The following is a 21661-nucleotide window of genomic DNA, read 5'->3' as shown; positions in this document are numbered from 1 at the left end:
TGAAAAAAAAATCTAGAAATTTATGGGGTACAAAGTAAAAGAGCAACTGAATTAAAGGACTTGTTCTTTTATAGTATCCCATGTGGCTTTGCTTCTTCAGAAGCCTACTGCTCACTTTTATTTTTTTCAATAGAAAGAACATGTTTGTGGACTTCTATCATGCACTAAAATTTATGTATTTATGTGCGTGCATTCATTTACAGGTAGATTTGCAGAAGTGCTACTGTACGTACTTGTTCCAGGAATGCATAATATTCTTTCTCTGTACTCATTTCCTTAAAGGAATTTTCTGATTCTGTATTGGTGTTTTTTACTGGTTATTCTTGCTCTAAGGCATGAATTGAATTTATAAACAGGAATCCTGCTTCATGTTGGACTGCAGCATGAACTGCTGTTTAAGACTGTGGGCTGCTTGGCTGGTGTCTCCTACTGGTTGCGATCTGTGCTCTTAATCCTGTTGGTGTTTATCCACCATGTAAAGAAGCTCCACCTTTGTTTTATGGAAAGGTGCCTCATTTTCTATCAGTTGTATAAAATCTCTATGTGGTTTGGGCAACCTCAGTCGAAATTTCTTATTTTTGTCTCAAAATGTGCGTCAAGTTACAGGTGGATATTAAACGTTTCACAGAAGTTTTATGATTGCCTTTGTCTTTAGATCAGACTTACCTATTTTGCTTTCCTTTCTTTTTCCTGCCTTTCCCCAAACCCGTTTTATTTACAGCTTCCAGCTGATCTCACCAAGATGCATCTTACCGACAATCCTCACCCTCAGGTGACGCACGTCCCCTCGAGCCAGTCGGGATGTAGCATTGCCAGTGATTCTGGGAGCAGCAGCCTCTCTGATATTTATCAGGTAAAATTGCATTTGTTTCTTATTTTTCCTTCCTTGATGTTAAACTCTCCATGAACAAAGCGAGGTGCCCTTTATCCAAGACTTCCCCCTGACGCTCCTGCGCATCCCTGCGTTGCTCGTTGAGTCGCCCCCTCCACAGCCTCGCAGATGTGAAACAAACTTCTGGTGAAGCTCTCTTGGTTCTATTTCTCATCTTCTTTTTTTTTGTTTGGGTTTTTTTTACCAACAAGTGTGCTGTGGCTTTGAAAAATCACTGTTGGTGATTTATGGGATCATTTTCCTTCTTTGAGAAGTGGAACGAATTTCAATGAAATCATTCTTGTGCTTCAAATACCTTCCTTGATTATTTGTATTTATTGTTAATAACAGATGTTCCCCTCTGCACACAAAAGCATGGTAATAAACTCACTCTCTGCACTAATTGACTGTGGAAATGCTAGTTCTGCTTGCTGAGAATAGGAGGTGTCTGAAATCCAGAGATAGCTTTTACTTGTTCCCAGGTAATACACATTTGTCTTGTGCCAAATTTTAGAGTTGTAAGTTTTTTTTTTTTTTTTTTTTTTTTTTTTCAATTCTGGTGATGAGGGTGCTCATCTTGGGTTTGTCTTAGTAATTTCACAACTTTTCCGTTTTCACATTGAAATCTGACTACAATACTGAGGATATGGCAACTGTTGAGCATGATGAAAGTGTAGCTTGATTTTTTGAAGAGACCTATTCCCTTTCCTTGGGTACTGCCCAGGTACTCTTTCTGTACTGGAAACAGGTTAGTGACGTATCTATTTACAGCAAAGTATTGCCAGGTAATTTGAAGGCATAAAAAGGAAAGAAAACATTTAGAACATTAAATGTCTCCATGCGTTTTTGTCACTTTTAATCTCTTACCACACGACTCCTTTGGATTTGCCTGCTGCCAGCTAGGTCAGGAGTAACTTGCAGCCCTGCGAGAGTCTTTTCAAAATGCTCTGTGATTTCTCTCAATTGCTGAGAGGCTGGAAGATGCCATACTGTTTATTTATTATTAATTTATTATTAAATTTCTGAGGCAACAGAATTGATTTAATTAGTCAGAGTGACCAGAACTATTGTATCTTAACATCTCATATATTCAGATGCTGATGGACAGTTTTCCTGACCGTCGTCTGCCTGCCTGTCTACCTGTGTAGTTCTGAGAGGTTCCCTCTAAGGAAAAAGCACTTAAATATATTATTGATAACAAAAATATCATAGTAGTTATGAGTACTCTGTGATGTGTGGTTAACTGCAGTGAAATGGCTTGTCTCCTCTTCAGAAATTGCCAAAGGAGCATAACTGCTAAACAAACAAGAGCTACCTAGATAAAAGAAAGAATGGAGTAGCATATTTATATGCACCATAGCAAATGTGGTTTTGTACCCTGAGGGATTATTAATTTAGTAATGTGAAAATAATTCTCTATTAATTTTGAGAAGTGAGGACCTTTCAGGTAGGAATCTTCTTTTCTGTAGCATCAGCCCATCCATTTTTGCATCCTGCAGGCAACATGCCCAGCTCGAAATTCTGCTGAGAATTTCTGGCCAGCCAGGGTGGCATCCGAGACAGGGTTACCGCTGTTAGGCTCAGGAGAGATCTTCAAAGGTACTGACACTGTCATCGCTACCATGTCCTTAGTCCTGAAAAATAACATGGGAGAATCAAGGATTTGCTAAACTCTGGGTGAAGATAAGATGTGCAGCAGGCTTGTGATGAGGGGGGGAAAAAGCACCACCACCAACTCGCTGTTTGTCGGTTTGGTTTTCTTATTCCCTGTATTATTTTAGTGAGGTTTTTCGTGTCTTGTCCTCGTGGACATAATGTGCAAACTGTAACCCATTAAAAGATGCCGGGTGCTCTGTGGGCTTCGCTGCAGTAGCTCTGACAGTTGTGGAGAAGGTTTTTTTTACTGTTTGTCAGGCTGCTGTTAGTGCCTGGATCGATGCTGTGCAGTGATGTCACGGCACAGTATTTAGCAGAGCGGTGTTTTGCAATAGAGATCTTGAAATCGGAAAGAAGACGTGTTTCCCTCAATATTCATCATCATATTCTGAAGGCAGAGAATCTCTGATACACAATAAACTTACATTTTATCGCGTACTGGCTCAGTAGCTGAAAGCTTTTTTTGACCCATTAAAATACAACTTTTCCTATAGTATTTGTGAAATGATTCTTTGCTTTTTGCAGTCAGCTTCATATCTGTTACGTGCCAAACTCTCTAGGACCGTCATTAATGTCAGCATTGTTTTTCAGTAATTTTGATTAATGTAGCCTTGAAATGACCTTTGGAATTAATGGTATCTTAACATTAATTTTTGCAGTAAGTAGTGCAAATGTAATTCCTGAATAGGAAAATACGATTAGAATAGTAGAACCAAAGAATGAAGTAATTTTTTATTAAGACTTGGAAAGGGTTTCCGTTCATCTGGGTACACTACATTCATCGATGGTGTTGAAATGGGGTTTCACATGTTCCAGCTGCTTCTCGGTGCAGGATGTTAAACAGGAAATGATGAACATTAAAGCTTAAGGTGAGATGAGCAGAGAAGGAGTGGAGCACTGCTGTGAACACAGCGTATTAAACCCACCATGAGTTGCAGAAAATGGGGAAATAAATGTATGAAAGTATTTTACTCCCTTTTGCTGGACTGTTACTGCTCCCTGTTGGAGCTTTCAGTCTTTATGTGATGCAATATCCAAATGTACGTATTGCAAAGTCCAGCTTGCTCGCAACACTGCAGAGCAGTTGTTATCCTGTCAGACTGTAGACCTTTTTTTTTTTCTTACTTATTTTTCTTAAATATAGGGGGAAAAAAGGTTATTCCCTACAATTTTTAAAACTAATTTGCTTCAAGTGGATTTTTAAAAAAAATTAAAAGTTTTTTCATTCACCCCATTCTTGACAGCATGCTTTTTTTCAGAACTGTGATGTTTGGCCTGAAGTAGGGGAGGCTGTATGTTTATGCATCCAGAAGTTGAAATGAGGGGATATAACTTCTGCAAACAGCTGCTTTGACTTGTTAAAGGTATTCTCAGGGAAAAATAATTCGACAGGTATTAGAGAGTGAAAGCATCTTTGCCCTTTGACGGGACAAGCTGTGGTTTTTCTTACCTGTTTACTTCTGTCAGTAAGTGGTGTGCTTAAAATTTCTCTCGTCTTTTTTTTTTTTTTTTTTTAAAAACCGTTTCATTTATCACTTTGGCAGCATATAATGTTTGTGGGCGGTGACGTTATTGCCCAGCGATAATTCCGATTGTGGTTAAGGTTTTGATATCAAAATGGATTATCTATGACATATGCACCAGGGGGGTGGGCCTTACTGAGGGCTTTTTGGGCTTTTTCTGTCAATTCTGAAAAAAGGGATTGGATGTTTTTCTCCTGACTGAATTGACACGAGGGAAGGGAGAAAAAACCTGCCTCTTCCTAGCAGGTCACATCAGGGGTCACAAGCACTGATCTGCGTTATCATATCGAGTTGTTATGACACAGGAAATCTTTTACATGAGACTTATTTAATACCTTTGTCAGTGTGTGTTTGTGACACACGTTGTAGTGGGATACGTATCATTATCTCCAAAACTTCTTAACATCTTCTGGCTTCCAAAGCGGAGCCCGGTGTCCAGTACATCTCCACGATCAGCATTTGGCAAATGGAGCTGAAACACGTTGACTGGCAAAATTTACAGTGCTGGATAGGGAGTAGTAATAGTGTGAGTTTAAAATAGCCAACAAATGTTTTGATAGCAGTGGTAACTTTCCCGATGATCTGCGTGATCCGCGCTGCCCGAGTCTGTTCCCGCTGCCTTCTCAGTAAGTTCTTGCCCTATTGACCCAATCATGAAAATCCGTGTTTGTGTAAGATTTGAGGATTTGCAGCGTCTGCTTTCGTTTTGTAAATTAGTAGTTCATAAATGTTTTCGTTAGGGATGATTTTGATATTTGATAACGGAAACAGCTAGGGCGTCGTGCTTGGGAAGAGCAGCTCCTTGTGCAGACAGCTTTATGAGCCCAAACCTTCCTGTTCCTTCCAGCGCTGCCCAACCTGCCAGCGTTTTGTCAACCATCTGCACGTAATCTTGGAAACACTGCCCAAGGACCATCTCCTCTTTCATAGCTTCATCAAATTAAAAAGTATTTGTCAAGAAGAGAAGATTTTTTTATTGTCTGGTGTAGGATATAAAATGAAAATATTCAAGAACCACTTTTCTATAGGACCTATTGCTTCAGTTTCGTTACCTTGACTTGAGGTTATCAAAGTACTGTAGTCTGTCTTACCCTGCCTGGAAAAGTTGATAGAAATTGTGGCTATTTAGGTGAAGAAGTGCTAGAAAAGTCCTTGAATAAAATACTGTGCTGATCATGTGTCGCTGAGACTCTCCAAGCACAATTTGCACTTGGGCTTAATTCCAGAACTGTTCATGTGAGCTACATAAGCCAGTAAAGTGATGTAATATAAAACAGATTTAACCCTATACATGTTGTTATCCTACTCTGAAAGAAATACTTAAGTCATTTAAGCCTGATTTCTTAGGTTTGCTGGCTAATTATTGAAATGAGGACAAGCTCAAGGGTCCAAGGTTATATCTAAACCCGGTGTTCTGTCTAGTGGAAGAAGGAGGTGCTGCTCAGCTGTCGAAGTGCCGGGGCTCACATTAGCCGATCAGCTTGGAGCGTGTAGGAAGATGGAGGCAGTGCAGCCTGCTGTGATTAAATCACTTTAAGTGTTGTTTTCTTCTGAGGCAGGGAAGGCAGGAGACCAGTGTGGCTGAGGAAGGAGCTCCTGGGCAAATGAAGGCACAAGAGGGAAATGCACGTGACCGGGGACATGGATCTGGGGAGGAGCACAGGGATGCTGCCCAGACGCGTAGAGTTGGGCTCAGGAAAGGTGTGAGGCACAGTTGGAGCTGGATTTGGTCAGGGATGAGAAGAATAACAAGAAGGGCTTCTTCTACAGGGACATCAGTCTGAAAAAGAAGATAAAAGAAAACATACTGCTCTTCGCCCCTAAATAAGACAGGAGAATGAGCGACATGGAGAAGAGGCACTCAGTTTATTTTTGGCCTCAATTTTCACTGGTAATCACTGTTCCCACATTGCTCAGGTGCCCCGGCCTCAGGGCAGGGCGCTGGGGAAACAAAGTCCTTCCCACGTTAGGAGAAGCTGAGGTCTGAGGCGCCTGGGGAAGCTGAGTGTACGGGAGTTTGTGGAACCCAACGGGCTTCAGCCCAGGGTCTGGAGGGAAGTGGCTGGTGGAGCTTTTTGAGGCACTTTCCACCTTACTGGAAGAGTCACAGCAGTGAAGAGAAGCCCCCAGTGAGTGGAGGAAAAGGGACCAGGCTCTGGGGAGACCTTGCTGCAGCCTGGCAGCACTCAAAGGGGGCTCCCAAGAAAGATGTTTTACCAGGACCTGTAGTGACAGGACAAGGGGTAACGGTTTTCAGCTGAAAAAGGGGAGGTTTAACTTGGATATAAGGAAGAAATTTTTTACAAAGAGGATGCTGAGAAGCTGGAACAGGTTGCCTGGAGGAGGTTGCCTCATCATTGGAAGCGTTCTAAGTGAGCTTGGGCAGGACCTCATCGTGTATTCTGGAGGTTTTGCGTTGTTTTATTCAGTGTTTTCGTAAAATCTAAAGGGTTTCTTCTAAAGTGAAAATGTGTGTTCATTAAAAAAATAAGCTCCATTTTCTCTAAGTCTCTGTATAATTGTCTTCTTGGTGGCACATCTTGTTCAAATTTTTGAATTTAAACAAATATGATTTGCATGCTGGCTTAAACTAAAAAAAAAATAAGGGAGGGGACTGAGCAACTACTCTGTGGAAATTGAAAATTTGAAACTACTTTTTTTTTGCCTTCCATCTGTTTGTAAAGTTATTTTCATGCAATTACATCATTTAAACTTTACATAAAGCATTATTGTATGTGATTCCTATGTGATACTGCTTTTTGTTGCCAGCTTTGCATTCCTCTTCACCGTTGCTTCTGCTGTCTGCTCAGTGTGGTGTCTATGTTGCCATCTATTGATGACAGTAGAAATGTGTCTACAGGCATTGGATAACCAGTGGTGGTACTGAATTGTATTAAATTAATCTAGATTGATAATACGGACTCTTGAATTGCAAAGAAAACATTTTGCTTACACGAATTTGCAAGAAGGAGCAAATACTATAAAATGAGAATCAGCCAACAGAGGAAAGAATCATCATCCTTACCTGCCCCAGTCATTTATTTACTCCCCGTAACATCCTTGCTCTACGCCAGGATTAAAATCCACGTTGTAATACCAAAATTAAAAATGAGATCAAATCCCTTTCGTTTTAGCCACTCGATCTGCTTTGTTTTTTTTCTCCTGTGCCACACAGTTAATATTGATGGGTTCATACTGCCTGTAGCTCGTCGAGGGTGGGCAGGGATGTAATTAAAGACAGACAACAAGTGTCCTGGTATGTTAATTCTGGTGTCAGGATTTGTGATGGTCGTTCCCGCAGCATGGTGTTGTTTTATGCCAATGGTATGTATATGTGCTGTCCTGTAACTGTAGAGTTCACTGCAATGTGGGCTCGGTTTTTTGTTTTCAGTTCAGAATGGGGACTATTAGAATTTCTAGTTTGAATTGTTGGTCACAGAATTTCTTCTGCCATGTGAGCTACCTAAAGCAAAGCCAGATGGCATTAAACCCCAGACACTGAACTCTGTCTGATGGATGTTTTCTCTGTAGGCTACAGAAAGTGAGATGGGAGACGTTGATTTAACAGGTCTTCCGGAAGCACCTGTAGACTCTGAGGATGAAGAGGAAGAAGAAGATGAAGACATTGACAGAACTTCAGATCCGCTTCTGGGGCGAGATGTTGTACGAGAGTGCCTTGAGAAGGAGCCTGCAGACAAAACTGATGATGATATTGGTGAGGAGAAAAAAAATCTTTGTGTAAAACTGCCTTAATTTGAGCTAAAACAGAGCAATGTCCTGTAACATCTGTAAGAGAACTGTGTCTGAAAATTCTTTAATGAGTTAATGTTAAATGCGTGTCCTCATAATTATGAATGATACCTTCCAGAGATCATTTTGCTCTAGGGATATTGTTAATTGAACGATTTCTCCTCTTACTGGCTGAGAGAGTTTTTTGTTCTCAGAAATGAAGTAAAAGTCTTTGAGATGTTTAAGATGTTAAGTATTACAGTCATTGTATGTGTTGATATAAGGGAGAGATGGGCCGCAAGGTAATTTTGACTGCTGATACTCTTGAATTAGTATGTTCTCTCTGACATTTAATAACTGTTACTGCAGTATAGATCTGCTTAACTGTAAACTGGAAAACAGTTAAGATTAAAATCATGTACTGCAGTGTTTAACTAGAAATTGGCGCTAGTTTTAACAGTCAAATTTGCACTATGTTGTACTTCACATTGCTGCTCTAAGCACTGGAAAATCATTTCATTCTTCTATCAAGCTTATAATTACTGTACCATGTCTTTTTTATTTTTCCTAAATGTTTGAAGCTGAAGTGCTTTTACACCTTCCACACCCTAGCTAGACTGCTGCCGTAAGAGTCAGTCGGGACACGATCAGGTCTGCAGAGCCAAGATCTGGTTGCTGATGACAAAATACCCACTGGGCTTATGTAGCCACAGGCAGTAATGGGAGTTATAACACCACAGAGTGATTTTATTTATTTTTTTTCCCATTAATTTAACTGAGGTTTAGTCTACCTGTGGAGGGTAAGGAGCCTAAGGGTCTTGCAGTCTTTAGACTGATGTTTCTTTTGTCTAACAGAGCAATTATTGGAGTTCATGCATCAGCTCCCTGCCTTTGCAAACATGACTATGTCTGTGAGGAGAGAGCTTTGCTCCGTGATGATATTTGAAGTAGTGGAGCAAGCAGGAGCCATCATACTGGAAGACGGCCAAGAAGTAAGTGACTGCTTAAGGACACAGTTGGAGTGCCACAGGCAAGGGTTTAGCAAAGGCGTCGGGGTGAAGGGCTGGAGAATCTGTTTCCCATCTCTGCACCTCTCGCCGTGACCTGTAGCCAAAATCCCCAAACTCTAGCGCGTCCTTTTGGGAGATTCTGCCCGTGTATTAGATCTTGTTCAAGACTTCAACGGGGCCAAGTGTGGACACAAACCAGCGTTAGGTGTGTTGTTACCAGGTGAGCACGAACATGTGGAAGAGTTTATTTCAAAGATTATTTGTGGCATAGAAGACATAATTTCTGTTGGTAAAACAGCTCTCTTCTTTAGGGGTGAACTTTGAAGAATAGGTTTAATGGTTGGACTCAGTGATCCCAAGGGTCTTTTCCAACCTGAATGGTTCTATGATTTTTATAATGTATATTTCTAAAATACTAACAAGGAGAGGTATCCTTGCCCAACCCTCTAGGTACTATGACATAAATGTCTGAATTAGGAGCAGTTTCCATACGTAATCAGTAGGAGGAGGCAGATGTTGAGGTTAATGGTCAGGCTTCCAGCCCAGGGTCTCCAAACCATACCCTTGAAATCCGTCTCGGTCCTTGGATCAACACACCTGGAATGGTGCAGGTCATCCCTCCAAGAGGACTCAGTAGACTCTTGTCTCTGGTAGTGACCAAATGGGTGCCCAGGGGAAGGGTGTTCATTCACACAAAGTGGTATAAATATATTGCAGCAATTAGCCCACCGATTAACAAAGCAATCTATTCATCAGCGTTCCTCCCTGCTGAATTGGTTCTGAAATGAATGAAGAACGCTGAAAAGCGTTCTTGTTTCAGTCATCTCTGTTGCTTGCCTTGCAGTGCGCATTTTTAGTGAATTAAATGTTGCAAAACTGGTGACAGCACACTGGAGACGGCAGGAATAAGCCTTTCTGAGATAAGAGCATTTGGAACAGCTTATAAAAGTTGTTGAACCGGCTTTTTAAATTTGTTTTTTAACCTCCTCTAGCTCGATTCTTGGTATGTTATTTTAAATGGCACAGTGGAAATCAGCTATCCTGATGGGAAGAGCGAGAGCCTCTGTATGGGAAATAGTTTTGGAATTACTCCCTCTCTGGACAAACAATACATGAATGGAGTGGTCAGAACCAAAGTAGATGATTGCCAGGTAAGATTACAGTTCTGCGCAACTACCTCGTGTTTTTAAGCATCTCGTAAAAGCAAGCAGACTGCTTTGGTCTTAAAGCGTGATCTTTATTGCAGGAGCAGCAGAGAGGTTGGTGTGCTGTGGGTCAGGGGCTCTGCTGATGCTGGGTTACTTGTACGCTCCTTTTTAGTAGCTGCAATTTCTTTCACATCGCCATTGAGTGAGAAGCAGCAGCTTCTGCTTTGTGCTGAAATGTAAGAGTAGCCCACCCCAGTCGCGCTGTGTGTGCGACTGACAGGCAGCAAGAGCAGATAAATAGAAAAATATCCATTTCCACTTCTCACAGGCTTTGCCCTCTATCTGTTTAGCCCGTTCAGACGATCTTTTGGAGATGTAAGGAGGTGACCAGTGCTCTTTACCTTTTATTTCTATCTCTTTTTTCTCGTGTAGTTGGGCAGAACAGAATGGGGTTGGGATGAAACGCTGTCAGAGCGGCCCAAAGATGAGGATACATTGGTGCGTTGGGTATTTTTTAACAATCCCTTGTTGTTTGGGGGCAGTTTGTGTGTATAGCCCAGCAAGACTACTGGAGGATTCTGAACCACGTGGAAAAAAACACTCATAAAGTGGAGGAAGAAGGGGAAATTGTTATGGTGAAGGAGCACAGAGAGCTGGATCGCAGTGGAACCAGAAAAGGACATATAGTTATCAAGGTGAATTTCCTTCTATCCTTTCCATAGTTCTATTATACCTTTATTTATTAGTAAATAAATATAATTTTGCTTTGAATCAAGAACATGTACTCAGTTTTGTGTGTCTCAGCTCAAAAAATGGATTGGAAGGATTGGATATTATTTTACAAATTTGCTTCCATCTCCCTTTTAATAAAATTAGACCTTTTCAGCACATTATTGAGCTCTGTAGTGGGGACACCCTTTGGACATCATTGTGTTTTTGACTCTTTTTTGTTATCTGGAAGAGGAACTTAAAATGTTAATTAAAAACAAAGTTAGGGGAGGTTAAGTTACTAATTATTTTAGCCAGATATTGCCTATGCAAAGCATTTGGAGTGAGAGACGCCTGAAAATTTAAGCATGTTAGTGTGTTGTCTCCTGAGCTTGCCGTAACTGAAATTTGAAAAGGGAGTATCCTGTTCATGTGGTTTTGTGTTAAGATACTCTAGAGAGAGGCGGTGAAGAGAGTTATCAGTTGGTTTTTGCATTTTATTTTTAAGGCAACACCCGAGCGACTCATCATGCACTTAATAGAGGAACATTCTATTGTGGATCCAACCTACATCGAAGATTTCCTTTTAACGTACAGAACATTTCTAGCAAGCCCCTTGGAAGTTGGGAATAAACTCTTGGAGTGGTTCACGGTGGACAGCCTCAGGGATAAGGTTGGTTTGAGTCTGAGAGATGAGTATTTCTGGTGAGAATGTCTCCAAATTGATTCTTTTTCATATTGCTGATAGACTAAGATTATGCTCCAGCTATTTTATATGAACTTTTTAAAGCCAAGTATTTTTCCTTAGTATCAAGAAAGGATTCTCCAGTATTTTGTTATGTGCACTACCCTCAGTTAGGTATGACACTGCTTCTCTTCTGCAGACTGATAAGTACCATTTTCTATTTTAAATTCAAGGTGTAAATGGCAGTCTCTGAAATCCTTTTTTTTCCAGAAATGCAGGGAAATTGCATTCGTGATTCCATAGACATAGAACCTTTCTTTTCACACCAGCATTGTACTTGTCTTCCGTAATTCCCTATTTTGGAGCTTTTCAGTGGATCGAGCAGCTTATTAACAAAACAAATTAATTAAATAACAAACATAATTAAATAAAAATAAATAAAAATTAAATAAATTTAATTAATTAAAATAAACTCCGCTGAAGACTGGTGCAGTTGATAAAAATGCTTCCGTAAATAGACCGAGGTTCAACTCTCTGTAGCTATATGCACACACACGCACAAAATCTTTATAGTCTGAAACTTGTATCCACGACCAATTTGTTGAAAATTATGGCAGTAAAATTCTTAGCCAGCAGTTTTATGTGTTCTAGCTTTGAGCTGAGGGAAACCCCACAGAGTTACAAAAAGCTCTGGGTTTTTTGTGTAGGAAAATTGTCTGGGGTCTTTTGCGCCGGTTACTGCTTCTCTTCGTACCTTTTTTCCGTGCTTCCATTTTGGCAACTCCTGGTCTTTAAGAAAAAGGAAAGTAAAAGAAAACTGCCTCAGCAAATAAAAGAGGAAATGGTTTATTTTTAGAAGAGGAACTGCTATAGATTAATCTTTTTTTTAACAACATGGGTAGAATAGTTGTCAGACTGACTTTATCGTGAATGGTGGTAACTCTGTAGCACATACAAAAGCAACCTGAAGATTTAGCTAAAAAGTTCTGAAAAGAAAGCTTTTTATTATCACAACATACTTTATAGAACTTTCTTTAAGGAGATAAGACATGGGTTTGATAAGCAGCATTAGGAAGAGTGAACTGAAAATGGATTTGTGAACCAGTGAGTATGGGGTGATGTAGCCAAATAGATATGAAAATGTTTGGGGTTTGGGTTTTTTTTTTTTTTAGTTTTTAAATTTATTTTCAGTTTGTTTCCCCAAATAAAGGAAGAGAGAAGATGATTTCAAGTGTAAATATCTTCTACTTGCGTTTTGTAGCAGATGCAGTAATCTCTCTGATGTTATTCTGTCATGTCCTTCTATTCATCTTTGCTTTTATACATTAAAGCCTATAGGGGCAGAATCCCAGGCACCGTTATACATATATAATTTAATTTTCATTTTTTTAACAGGTTACCAGAGTGGTCTTACTGTGGGTGAACAATCATTTTAATGACTTTGAAGGAGATCCTGCTATGACTCGATTTCTGGAAGAATTTGAAAAGAACTTGGAAGATACGGTAGGAGCGAAAAAGAATGACTGTCATAGTCTGTCACTGTTACACGTTTTCATTTCCCAGTGTGTCACCAGGGACTTAACACATTGTAACATGTCTAACAATTAATAGATGGCTTTTAATGTGGATGTATTTGTTCTTTAAAATATATTTTACTCATCTGTTTTTGCGTTGCTGCAAAAGAGGACAAGGTTTATTTAGTCAGATTTGGATACATGGCATCTAAAGTCCTTTTTCTGGCACTTAGGGGTTTTTTTTTTCGTGACTGTTTTTTTCTGGTAGAAGAGCTGTTCCACTCCCTTTTGTGTTACAGAAAATGAAAGGACATCTCAGATTGCTGAATATTGCCTGTGCCGCCAAAGCAAAATGGAGACAAATTACTCTGCAAAAGCCTTCCAGAGATTCGCCGCTGCATTTCAGTCTCCTTGGAGGAAGCGACAAAGGTTTTGGTATTTTTGTAGAGACTGTGGAAATGGGCAGCAAAGCAGCAGAAGTCGGACTTAAGCGTGGTGACCAGGTAAAAAGAGTAAAGCCCATTTGAAATATTCCAGTTTGATGTTATATCTCTTCCACGGTTTGGGATCCACTGGTTTTGATTTGGGTGCTGTTCCTAAAGTGCAAGAATGTCACAAAAATAAATTTGCTTAAAGCATTTATCAGGGAGAAATGGAGGTTGTGGCTTGTTTAGAGGAAATAACTTCCCTGACATGATTAAAATAGTTATTTTACAAAGAATGTTTTCATTCTGTAACTGCTGTGAAGGTGATACAACACCTTCTGGGCAGTTCTCACCGTGACTGTATTATTATCGCCTTATAAATAAGTCTTATTGTTTGTCTTTTTATTCGTTATTATTTGTAAGTCTGTTGTGAACAGTTGTTCTCTTAATAGTCTGATTTTTATTTCTTCCTATAGATAATGGAAGTAAATGGACAGAATTTTGAGAACATTACCTTTGCAAAAGCTCTGGAAATCCTCAGGAACAACACTCATCTCTCCATTACTGTAAAAACAAACATTTTTGGTGAGTAGACTTTGTGTATGACGTATTTCTGTGTACGTGAAGAAAAGCTCCAGTCTTCCTGCATTTAGAAGTGCAATAAGACTTTCTCCCTCCTATTTCTTTTCCCAACTTGCTCTAGGAGTGACAAGTTGTGCAAAAGTCCCCTCGTTGTGCCCCCGTTTGCTCAGATAGGTTCTCGTGTGCCAAGGGCTGCCCGGTGGGTGGCACGAAGCCAGCGTAGCCGGCTCTTTGCTCCTCGAGAAATCCTCAAATGACTGTTTAAGCGTCTTTAGTGTCCTTTCCTGCGATATGGCTGAAACAGAGCCAAGGGATCTGGGCCAAAAATTTTTTTTGCCAAGAAACAGCAAAAATCGAAAACTGGGCTTTCATAAAATGTCTTTATAACGGATGTGAGAATGACAGGTTGCGTTGCCTCGGTATCGAAAATCGAAAAGGGAATGTCAAAAGCGGTGTGTCATGTAAACATTAGCTTTTAATTGTCAGTGTGAATGTAGACACAGAAATACCTCTTGAAAATCTCAGTCACATCATCTGTTCTTCTTCCATAATGCTGTTCAGGCGACAGAATAACTGCAGCTACAGAAAGGCTGAGGCTGTGCCCGGGACAGCTCCTTCCTCTGCGGTTCTGTCTGAGACCCGCTGATGGTTTCCCTGGCTGAGCTCCTTCCTCCAGTTACCTGCCCTTGACCACCATCACTTTTCTTTTCGACTGCTGTTTTCTGTTCACATTAAAAGTTTCAAGATCCCAGCGGTTGCTAGAATTAGCATAATTCCCAAACCAGCAGTAAACCACTGCGGGAACTGGTTGTCCAGCCCAACGTGGGGTGACATAAACCAAGATTTAACTAACAGAGACAATGATAGAATGGTCATTTGTGTTGTAAATATAAGCAACCTTTGCCTTCTAGTGCGGATTCTAATCTTTTCCTGCTAGCTGATAAGATGTCAGAATGTTTCCCCTGATAATCTTTAATAAATTCATGTCCTGAAGCTTTTCTCAACAGCGATACTTATTATCCTGTCTTTTTAATTGAGTGCTAAGTGCCTGGTGCTGCCAGTGAGCAGTTCCTATTCTTATATTTGAATCTGTGCTGTGAAGGCTTGTAGCCTTGAACTTTCTTCCTTAGTAGAAATCCGCAATGTGACTGGGGCTTGCTCTACAGAAAGTCCTGGTTGCCTTGCTCATGGGGCCGGCTGACTCATTTGCTCTGTACTCTTGTGCGTTTTCCAGTGATGGGAAGTACTGATTTTCTGACTTGAGTGATTGAATTATCTTTAGAAGCTTTATTTATTTTTTAAAAATAATTGGTATTGATAAACCAATTCAAACAATTTGTTTTCACCTTTTATGCATGGGAACAAACACAAAGAACGTAAACACCGTTTTTTTCGTGGGATTTTATCTTCAGCAATGTCAGTGTTGGCAATAGCCTGGCTTAGTGTGATAAATGCAATAGGAAATTTGATGCAGGTTCTGCTCAGTAGCGTTACTAAAACCAAACAAAGGCAGTTTTTGGAAAATACCAGTTTGTCTTGCAGTTATTCTTGAGGAAGAATCTGCACTCCATTATCTGTTAGGTAAAGTCACTCAATACATCAAGCTCGTTGCCATGAACGCAGTGTTTCTGTGTTACCTCTCTGGTAACAATAGACTGGATTTATTAAATTTGCTGTGATACATACTAATTTAAAAAACAGTTGAGACATCTCCGCTATGCAGAATGTTTGATCATTTTTTATTGAATGTTTAAGGGTTATTCTTTCTGCCACGGCAGTCGAAAGCAAAATCTAAATGGGGAAAGACTCACACCCTCAGAATCAAAATTAAAATCCAATGTATTGCCTGGTTTATAATTCTATGTTCCGTTTTTCCTGCAGGAATGGGGGATGTAAAATATTTGAGGGTAAAGAAGAATTAACGGTGAAGTTTTAAGTGAGCAGAGATAAATCACAATGATTCTGTCTTCTCTTGTAGTGTTTAAGGAGCTGCTGTGCAGGATAGGACAAGAGAAGAATGGAATTCCACATATTCCAAAAATTGCAGAAAAGAAGAACAACCGTTACTCCATCCCAGATATGCCTGGAGATGTGGAACAGATGTTTCCCCGTGAAAAAGGAAACAAGAAAATGAAAGCAAACACCGTATCTGGCGGGAGAAACAGAATCAGGAAAATTTTAGACAAAACCCGTTTCAGCATCTTGCCTCCAAAACTGTTCAGGTGAGTGAGACTCTACTGGTCAAAAAATAATAGTTCCTTATTAAATTGTGATATTTTAGTTGCTTGCTATCCTCAGTCATTATGTCCCCGTTGCTTATTAAAAAATATGCAGCAGATCTGACCTGTGAATGCAAAATGAGACCACGGAACGCTTTTCTCTCGTGGTGAACACTTTTGAATACACTTTTCCTCTGTCCTTGCTCTGAAAGCCTGTCTGCAACATGTAATTAAAGCATCAGAGTGACATTATTTTCCTCAGTTTTATCTACCCCAAGATGAATATAGGGAACTTTTTTTATTGCATGTGGCTGAAGCAGAGTTGTTTTGCAGCGACGGCAGCGTGAGCCAGTCGCAGGACGACAGCATCGTGGGGACGCGGCAGTGCCGGCACAGCCTGGCCATCATGCCCATCCCGGGGACGCTCTCCTCCAGCAGCCCCGACCTCTTGCAGCCCACAACCAGCATCCTGGATTTCTCCAATCCCTCAGGTAAAACACCGGTGTTGGCTGGATTTGCGGGATGATGACAAGGCAGCTGGTTCAGGGAGGGAAATGCCTTTTCACAGAATCACAGAATGTTCGGGGTTGGAAGGGACCTCTGAAGATCATCCAGTCCAACCTTCATCCCAGCACACCCAACCACTACACCACAGCCTCAAGTGCCAGATCTACTTTTTTTTTAAACACCTCCAGGGTTGGTGACTCCACCACCTCCCTGGGCAGCCTGTTCCAGTGCCTCACCACTCGTTCAGTAAAGAACTTCCTCCAAATATCCAATTAACCTTCCCCTGGTGCAACTTGAGGCCATTTCCCCTTGTCCTGTCATTAGTAATTAGAGAGAAGAGACCAGCCCCAGCCTCACTACAGCCTCCTTTGAGGTAGTTGTAGAGGGCAATAAGGTCTCCTCTCAGCCTCCTCTTCTCCAGACTAAACAAACCCAGTTCCCTCAGCCGCTCTTCACAGGGCATGTTTTCCAGACCTCTCACAAGCCTTGTTGCCCTTCTCTGCACCCGCTCCAGCACCTCGATGTCCTTCTTGTACTGTGGTGACCAAAACTGGACACAGTTTTTTTCCCAGCCTCAGGCATGCCGAGCACACTTTGTCCTGGCTCCAAACTGGAGATTCGCTGCAAATATGAGCTGCCTGAACCTCTCTTGCCAGCTTTTGTGTAATGTGGCACTCACACTTGGTTAAAAAACAAGCTATTTTGCCACCTTGGAGAGTCTGCTCTACCGGAGTTTACCAGAGCAGATTGTCCTTGTCTGTACCTTTCTCTTCTGTCATCTCTTCCCAACCCCAGGACTCCTTGTAATTCGACTTGTCCATCCACCGTCTTTGAATTTCTGTTTCAAGCAGTAGTGTGGATAGAGGAGGGCTGTGGAGAGAGTGGTGTTAACGTGCAGGGTTTTGCAAGCACAATGTGTATTCAGGTCTCTGTGTGAAAAATGCTGTGAGATGTGTAGTCTGTGCTTTCATTGCTGTTGTGGTAGGAAGGTGGTTTATGGGGTGGCTGCAGGAGGCATTTATGTGCAGCTGCCTGGAAACACAAGTCAGAATCTTACTTCCCTGTTTCAAGTGTGAGTTCTGTGCCTAATTGCACGTTCGGTGCTACGAATTATGTTTCTGTAAACGTGCAGATTTGCCCTTTAAAAGGGATGTGATAGGATATATCTGATCCTATGGAGTGCATGAATATCCATAGCAAATAAGTTCCCTTTTTGCTGCAAATCCAGGTTATTGCTGTCTGCGTGAGAGCTGCACACGTGTTCTCTGAGAATCTTCAGTTAATACCCTACAAGTTACCGCATAATAGGAAGTGTTGATAACTCGTCCCTCTTAGCTTTAATTTTATTTTTAAGAAATATGCTGTGATTTTTGAATGGCAGAGAAAACCAAAATATTTCTGTCAGTGTCCTACATACACTTGATGAGTTTTGTAAACATCCAAGTCTTAATTTGGTGTTGACACAGTTTTTTTCTCTCTTTTTTTTTTTTCCCTGCCCGCAGCTGTTGGGTTTTACTGTAAGTATCCTGATCTATAGCATCCTGCAAACCTTAATATTGCATGGCTTGCCTGTTATTCTTAACACGTCCATACATTGCATTGACATAATTATTACTGTTAGGGCATTAGATAGCCCGGTGCTCCGTAACCTTCCCTTAAATAAAACAAATCCATCAGTTCTCCTTACAGCCACGGTGCTGTTCTGAGCCTGAGACGGGCAGTTTATTCCCATTTCTGCCACCGACACACTGAATGACCTCTGGCAGGTCATTTTGCTTCTCTGCGACCTTGCTTTAAAGGAATGAAGCTGCTCACTTGGATAGAAACTGAAGTTTTAGATCGTAACGGAGTTTGAGATTTAGATGTTCTTCTGTTGGACTGTGTAGCACTAAAATTATGTGCATGCAGACTTGAAATCTGGTGTGTGATGTCAAGGCGAGGTGAATAATGCATAAGCAAAGTTTACCTGCTTAAAAGCAAGGACTACAAGGACAGACACGGGCTGGCAGTAGAAGTCTCCCTCACCTGTCACAAGTCACACTAAGTTTTGGTTGCATGGTGTTTGGGGTTTTTTTTCCCCCCTTCTTTCTGCCCCCAGTCACACTGCAGCTTTTCCTTTTATATCCTGAGTGTGTTCTAATGTTTGCGTATGTTGGTACTGAGCTATGGATGTTTGCCTCTTCTCTTGATTCACTAAGATTTTTATGAGTGCAGGCATTTCCCACGTTATTCAATGTGTTGTTTTCCCCACTTCCATTCTGAAATAAGTACATAATATTTTTTTTTTCTGGCTTTTATCGGCCCCATATCTTCAGGGAGCTTTTCAAACTCAGCTAGTCCCCAGCTATTAATGAGACTTCGGGAAATGTGGTGGTCGTAGTAATGAAGCATCAGTAGAATTAATTTCAATCAGATTTTATTTTTAACACTGTTTCCCCCCATATTCCAGTTTGTTTACAGCTGATGTTGAGGCTTTCTTTTTTCCAGTTATTTGATCTGGATCATAAATTCCCTGCTTATTTTTTGCCCTGACGTCCCTGCCCCCTGAATACCATTAAGTCCCGATGCGAGAAGAAGTAACCCCGCAGGTCACTGCCCCATTAAAAGAGCCCTTCATTTCTTCCTTAAGCAGTGAGTTTTGGCAGAGAAAAATGAATGCGTAGGTGATAGGGGAGGCAGCACCCCGACTCCCACATTTTTTTTTCCCAATCAGTTTTATTTTGAAAATCAAGCCAATAACAAACAGAGCAAATTACTTCCAGTCATCGAACTGTAGATTAAACATGTGTTTCTTTAGATATTTATTTCCTGCTCTAGGCTGCCTCAGATGAAGCTCTAATGCATTCATAATACATAAAATGTGCTATAAATAAGGACGCTAGCCAAAGAATTAACTGCTGGCAGCAGCTTAGTTCCTCCAGGGTGAGAAAGCGAGTGTTTGCAGCTCATCAGGGGAGCCACCACGTCTCCCTCCTCGTGCCGTGCTCCCTGGGTTCCCATCCCCAGGGAGCTGCCCTGGCCCAAGCCTTGGTTCTGGCCCACAAGAGCCAGAAAAATAACGATGCTGCCAAAGTTTCTGAGACAGCGCAGAGCTCAGTGATAGATCCAGGGCTCTTGTGCTTTGGTTGTAGTCAGGGGTGATGGGGTGACCAAGTTGTGGAAATGCAGAGAGGACAAGAGTCCTCTTTTTTTTTTTTTTTGTTTTTCCTTTCCTCTCAAAGTTGAAAACAGCTGAGCATTTTAACAAATATTTATCAAATCCAGCATGGCTTTTTTTATTCTTGCTAGCTTTTTGGTTACCTGGCTATCAGATAATAAATAACCTCTTGCCTTTCCAAGAGAAAGCCAATTCGTGCATTAAAGGCATTACTCTGTTGTGTTTAGATATTCCAGATCAAGTCATCAGAGTTTTCAAAGCAGATCAGCAGAGCTGTTACATTATCATCAGCAAAGACACCACAGCCAAAGAGGTCGTGAGTCACGCTGTCCACGAATTCAACTTGACGGGCGCCCCGGAGACGTACTCCCTGTGCGAGGTGTCCGTCAGCCCCGAGGGGGTCATCAAGCAGCGCAGGCTCCCGGACCAGTTCTCCAAACTGGCCGACAGGATCCAGCTCAACGGACGGTAACTGGGATTTATTCGCCTTTTAGGATCGAAAAAACCGAAGGAAACATTGGGAAGAGATGTTTTGGTGAAAATAGACAGGTGTCTGTTAGAGGGACAAGCAAGTAAATGTTTCAGCTTTGCCTTCTGCACCCAAAAAAACCCCAAATCTGCAGCCAGCTTGCTTGATGACAATTAAATTTGGCAAATAAGGATAACCTACACAGCAGATTACACTTGTCAGAAAACATTTTTTTTCTTTTTACTTTCCACATGTACTTGAGGATTAAAGCATACAAGTAATTTCTTTCCAAATGATGTTGTGTTGCAAGGAACCAACGCTAACCTGCCATTCCTGTGTAAACTGTTGTGAACAGTTCGGAAATGTTAAGTGCTTCGGTTTTATCTGATGGCCTGGTCCATACCAGATGAAAGTTTATTAAGGAAAGAATTATTTAGTTTTCTCTGCTAGGCAACAGAGGGAATTTATGAGGAATTAACTTTCGTATATCTGAAAGTGATCTGCTTGAGACCGTGGAAATGAATTTTCCAGATACGTTTTCATTTCCTGAATACTGTGTTCTTTATGTAAATATTAATATACCACACTGAATTTATGTAAGAAACCACACTAAATTTGTGTAAGAGATGGAGAAATACATTAGCAAGAGATTTCTCAGGACTAATGTGTATTTAAACCGTTATTTCACGGCTGAATTTACAAATGGAAAAACAACAGACCTTCTGGGGAAGTTGAGAGCTATGGCTTAGTACGGGCTAGAGCCCAGAAAACAGGAGCAAAGAGGTAGAATAAAACAGCTTTTGAAATGGTGTTTTACTTCAGTAACGATGGCATTTTCTACAGCTGAAGGACAAGGTTGTGCCGTCCCCTCTCGCTGTTGTCTTGGCCGGGAGAGTCCAATGTCTTTGTGTTCGCGATCCCTCCGAAGAGCAGCTCTAACGTTTTGGTGTAACTCAATTATTCTTTAGGTATTATCTCAAAAACAACATGGAGACCGAGACCTTGTGCTCAGATGAGGATGCTCAAGAGCTGCTGAGAGAAAGTCAGATTTCACTCCTGCAGCTGAGCACCATCGAGGTGGCCACTCAGCTTTCCATGAGGGACTTTGAATTATTTCGCAATATCGAGCCGACAGAATACATCGACGACCTTTACAAGCTGGACTCCAAAACGGGAAACGCTCACCTGAAGCAGTTTGAAGATGTCATCAATCAAGAGACCTTCTGGGTTGCCATGGAAATCTTAGCAGAGCCCAACCAACTCAAAAGAATGAAGATTATCAAACATTTCATTAAAATTGCCCTCCACTGTCGAGAATGCAAGAACTTCAATTCCATGTTCGCGGTTATCAGGTAAAAACACTTCCCATTTATCAGCTCTGAGTTGTGCTCTCAAAGGTGAATTCTGTGAATCTAAACGGAGAAAAAAAGAAATAGGTATATCCCGAAGAGATTCCTG

The 21661-nt window shown here is 41.1% G+C and overlaps 1 protein-coding gene across 1 annotated transcript in view; it reads left to right on the top strand.

The window, feature by feature from the left end:
* The window catches only part of RAPGEF6 (Rap guanine nucleotide exchange factor (GEF) 6), a 57129-nt gene that overhangs the window by 14008 nt on the left and 21460 nt on the right, over positions 1-21661 (top strand). The window contains exons 2-15 of the mRNA XM_009871261.1: positions 722-853; positions 7582-7765; positions 8635-8771; positions 9782-9940; positions 10480-10632; positions 11154-11318; positions 12726-12833; positions 13144-13347; positions 13746-13854; positions 15830-16073; positions 16404-16561; positions 18080-18094; positions 19962-20202; positions 21172-21555. Coding sequence (XP_009869563.1) covers positions 722-853; positions 7582-7765; positions 8635-8771; positions 9782-9940; positions 10480-10632; positions 11154-11318; positions 12726-12833; positions 13144-13347; positions 13746-13854; positions 15830-16073; positions 16404-16561; positions 18080-18094; positions 19962-20202; positions 21172-21555 — 2393 coding nt within the window. The remainder of the gene's footprint in view (positions 1-721; positions 854-7581; positions 7766-8634; positions 8772-9781; positions 9941-10479; positions 10633-11153; positions 11319-12725; positions 12834-13143; positions 13348-13745; positions 13855-15829; positions 16074-16403; positions 16562-18079; positions 18095-19961; positions 20203-21171; positions 21556-21661) is intronic.

Source organism: Apaloderma vittatum, unplaced genomic scaffold (genome assembly GCF_000703405.1).
Source record: "Apaloderma vittatum isolate BGI_N311 unplaced genomic scaffold, ASM70340v1 scaffold6246, whole genome shotgun sequence".
NCBI lineage: Eukaryota > Metazoa > Chordata > Aves > Trogoniformes > Trogonidae > Apaloderma > Apaloderma vittatum.
The sequence above is the reverse complement of the archived record's forward strand: the minus strand, read 5'-3'. Positions and strand labels throughout refer to the sequence as shown.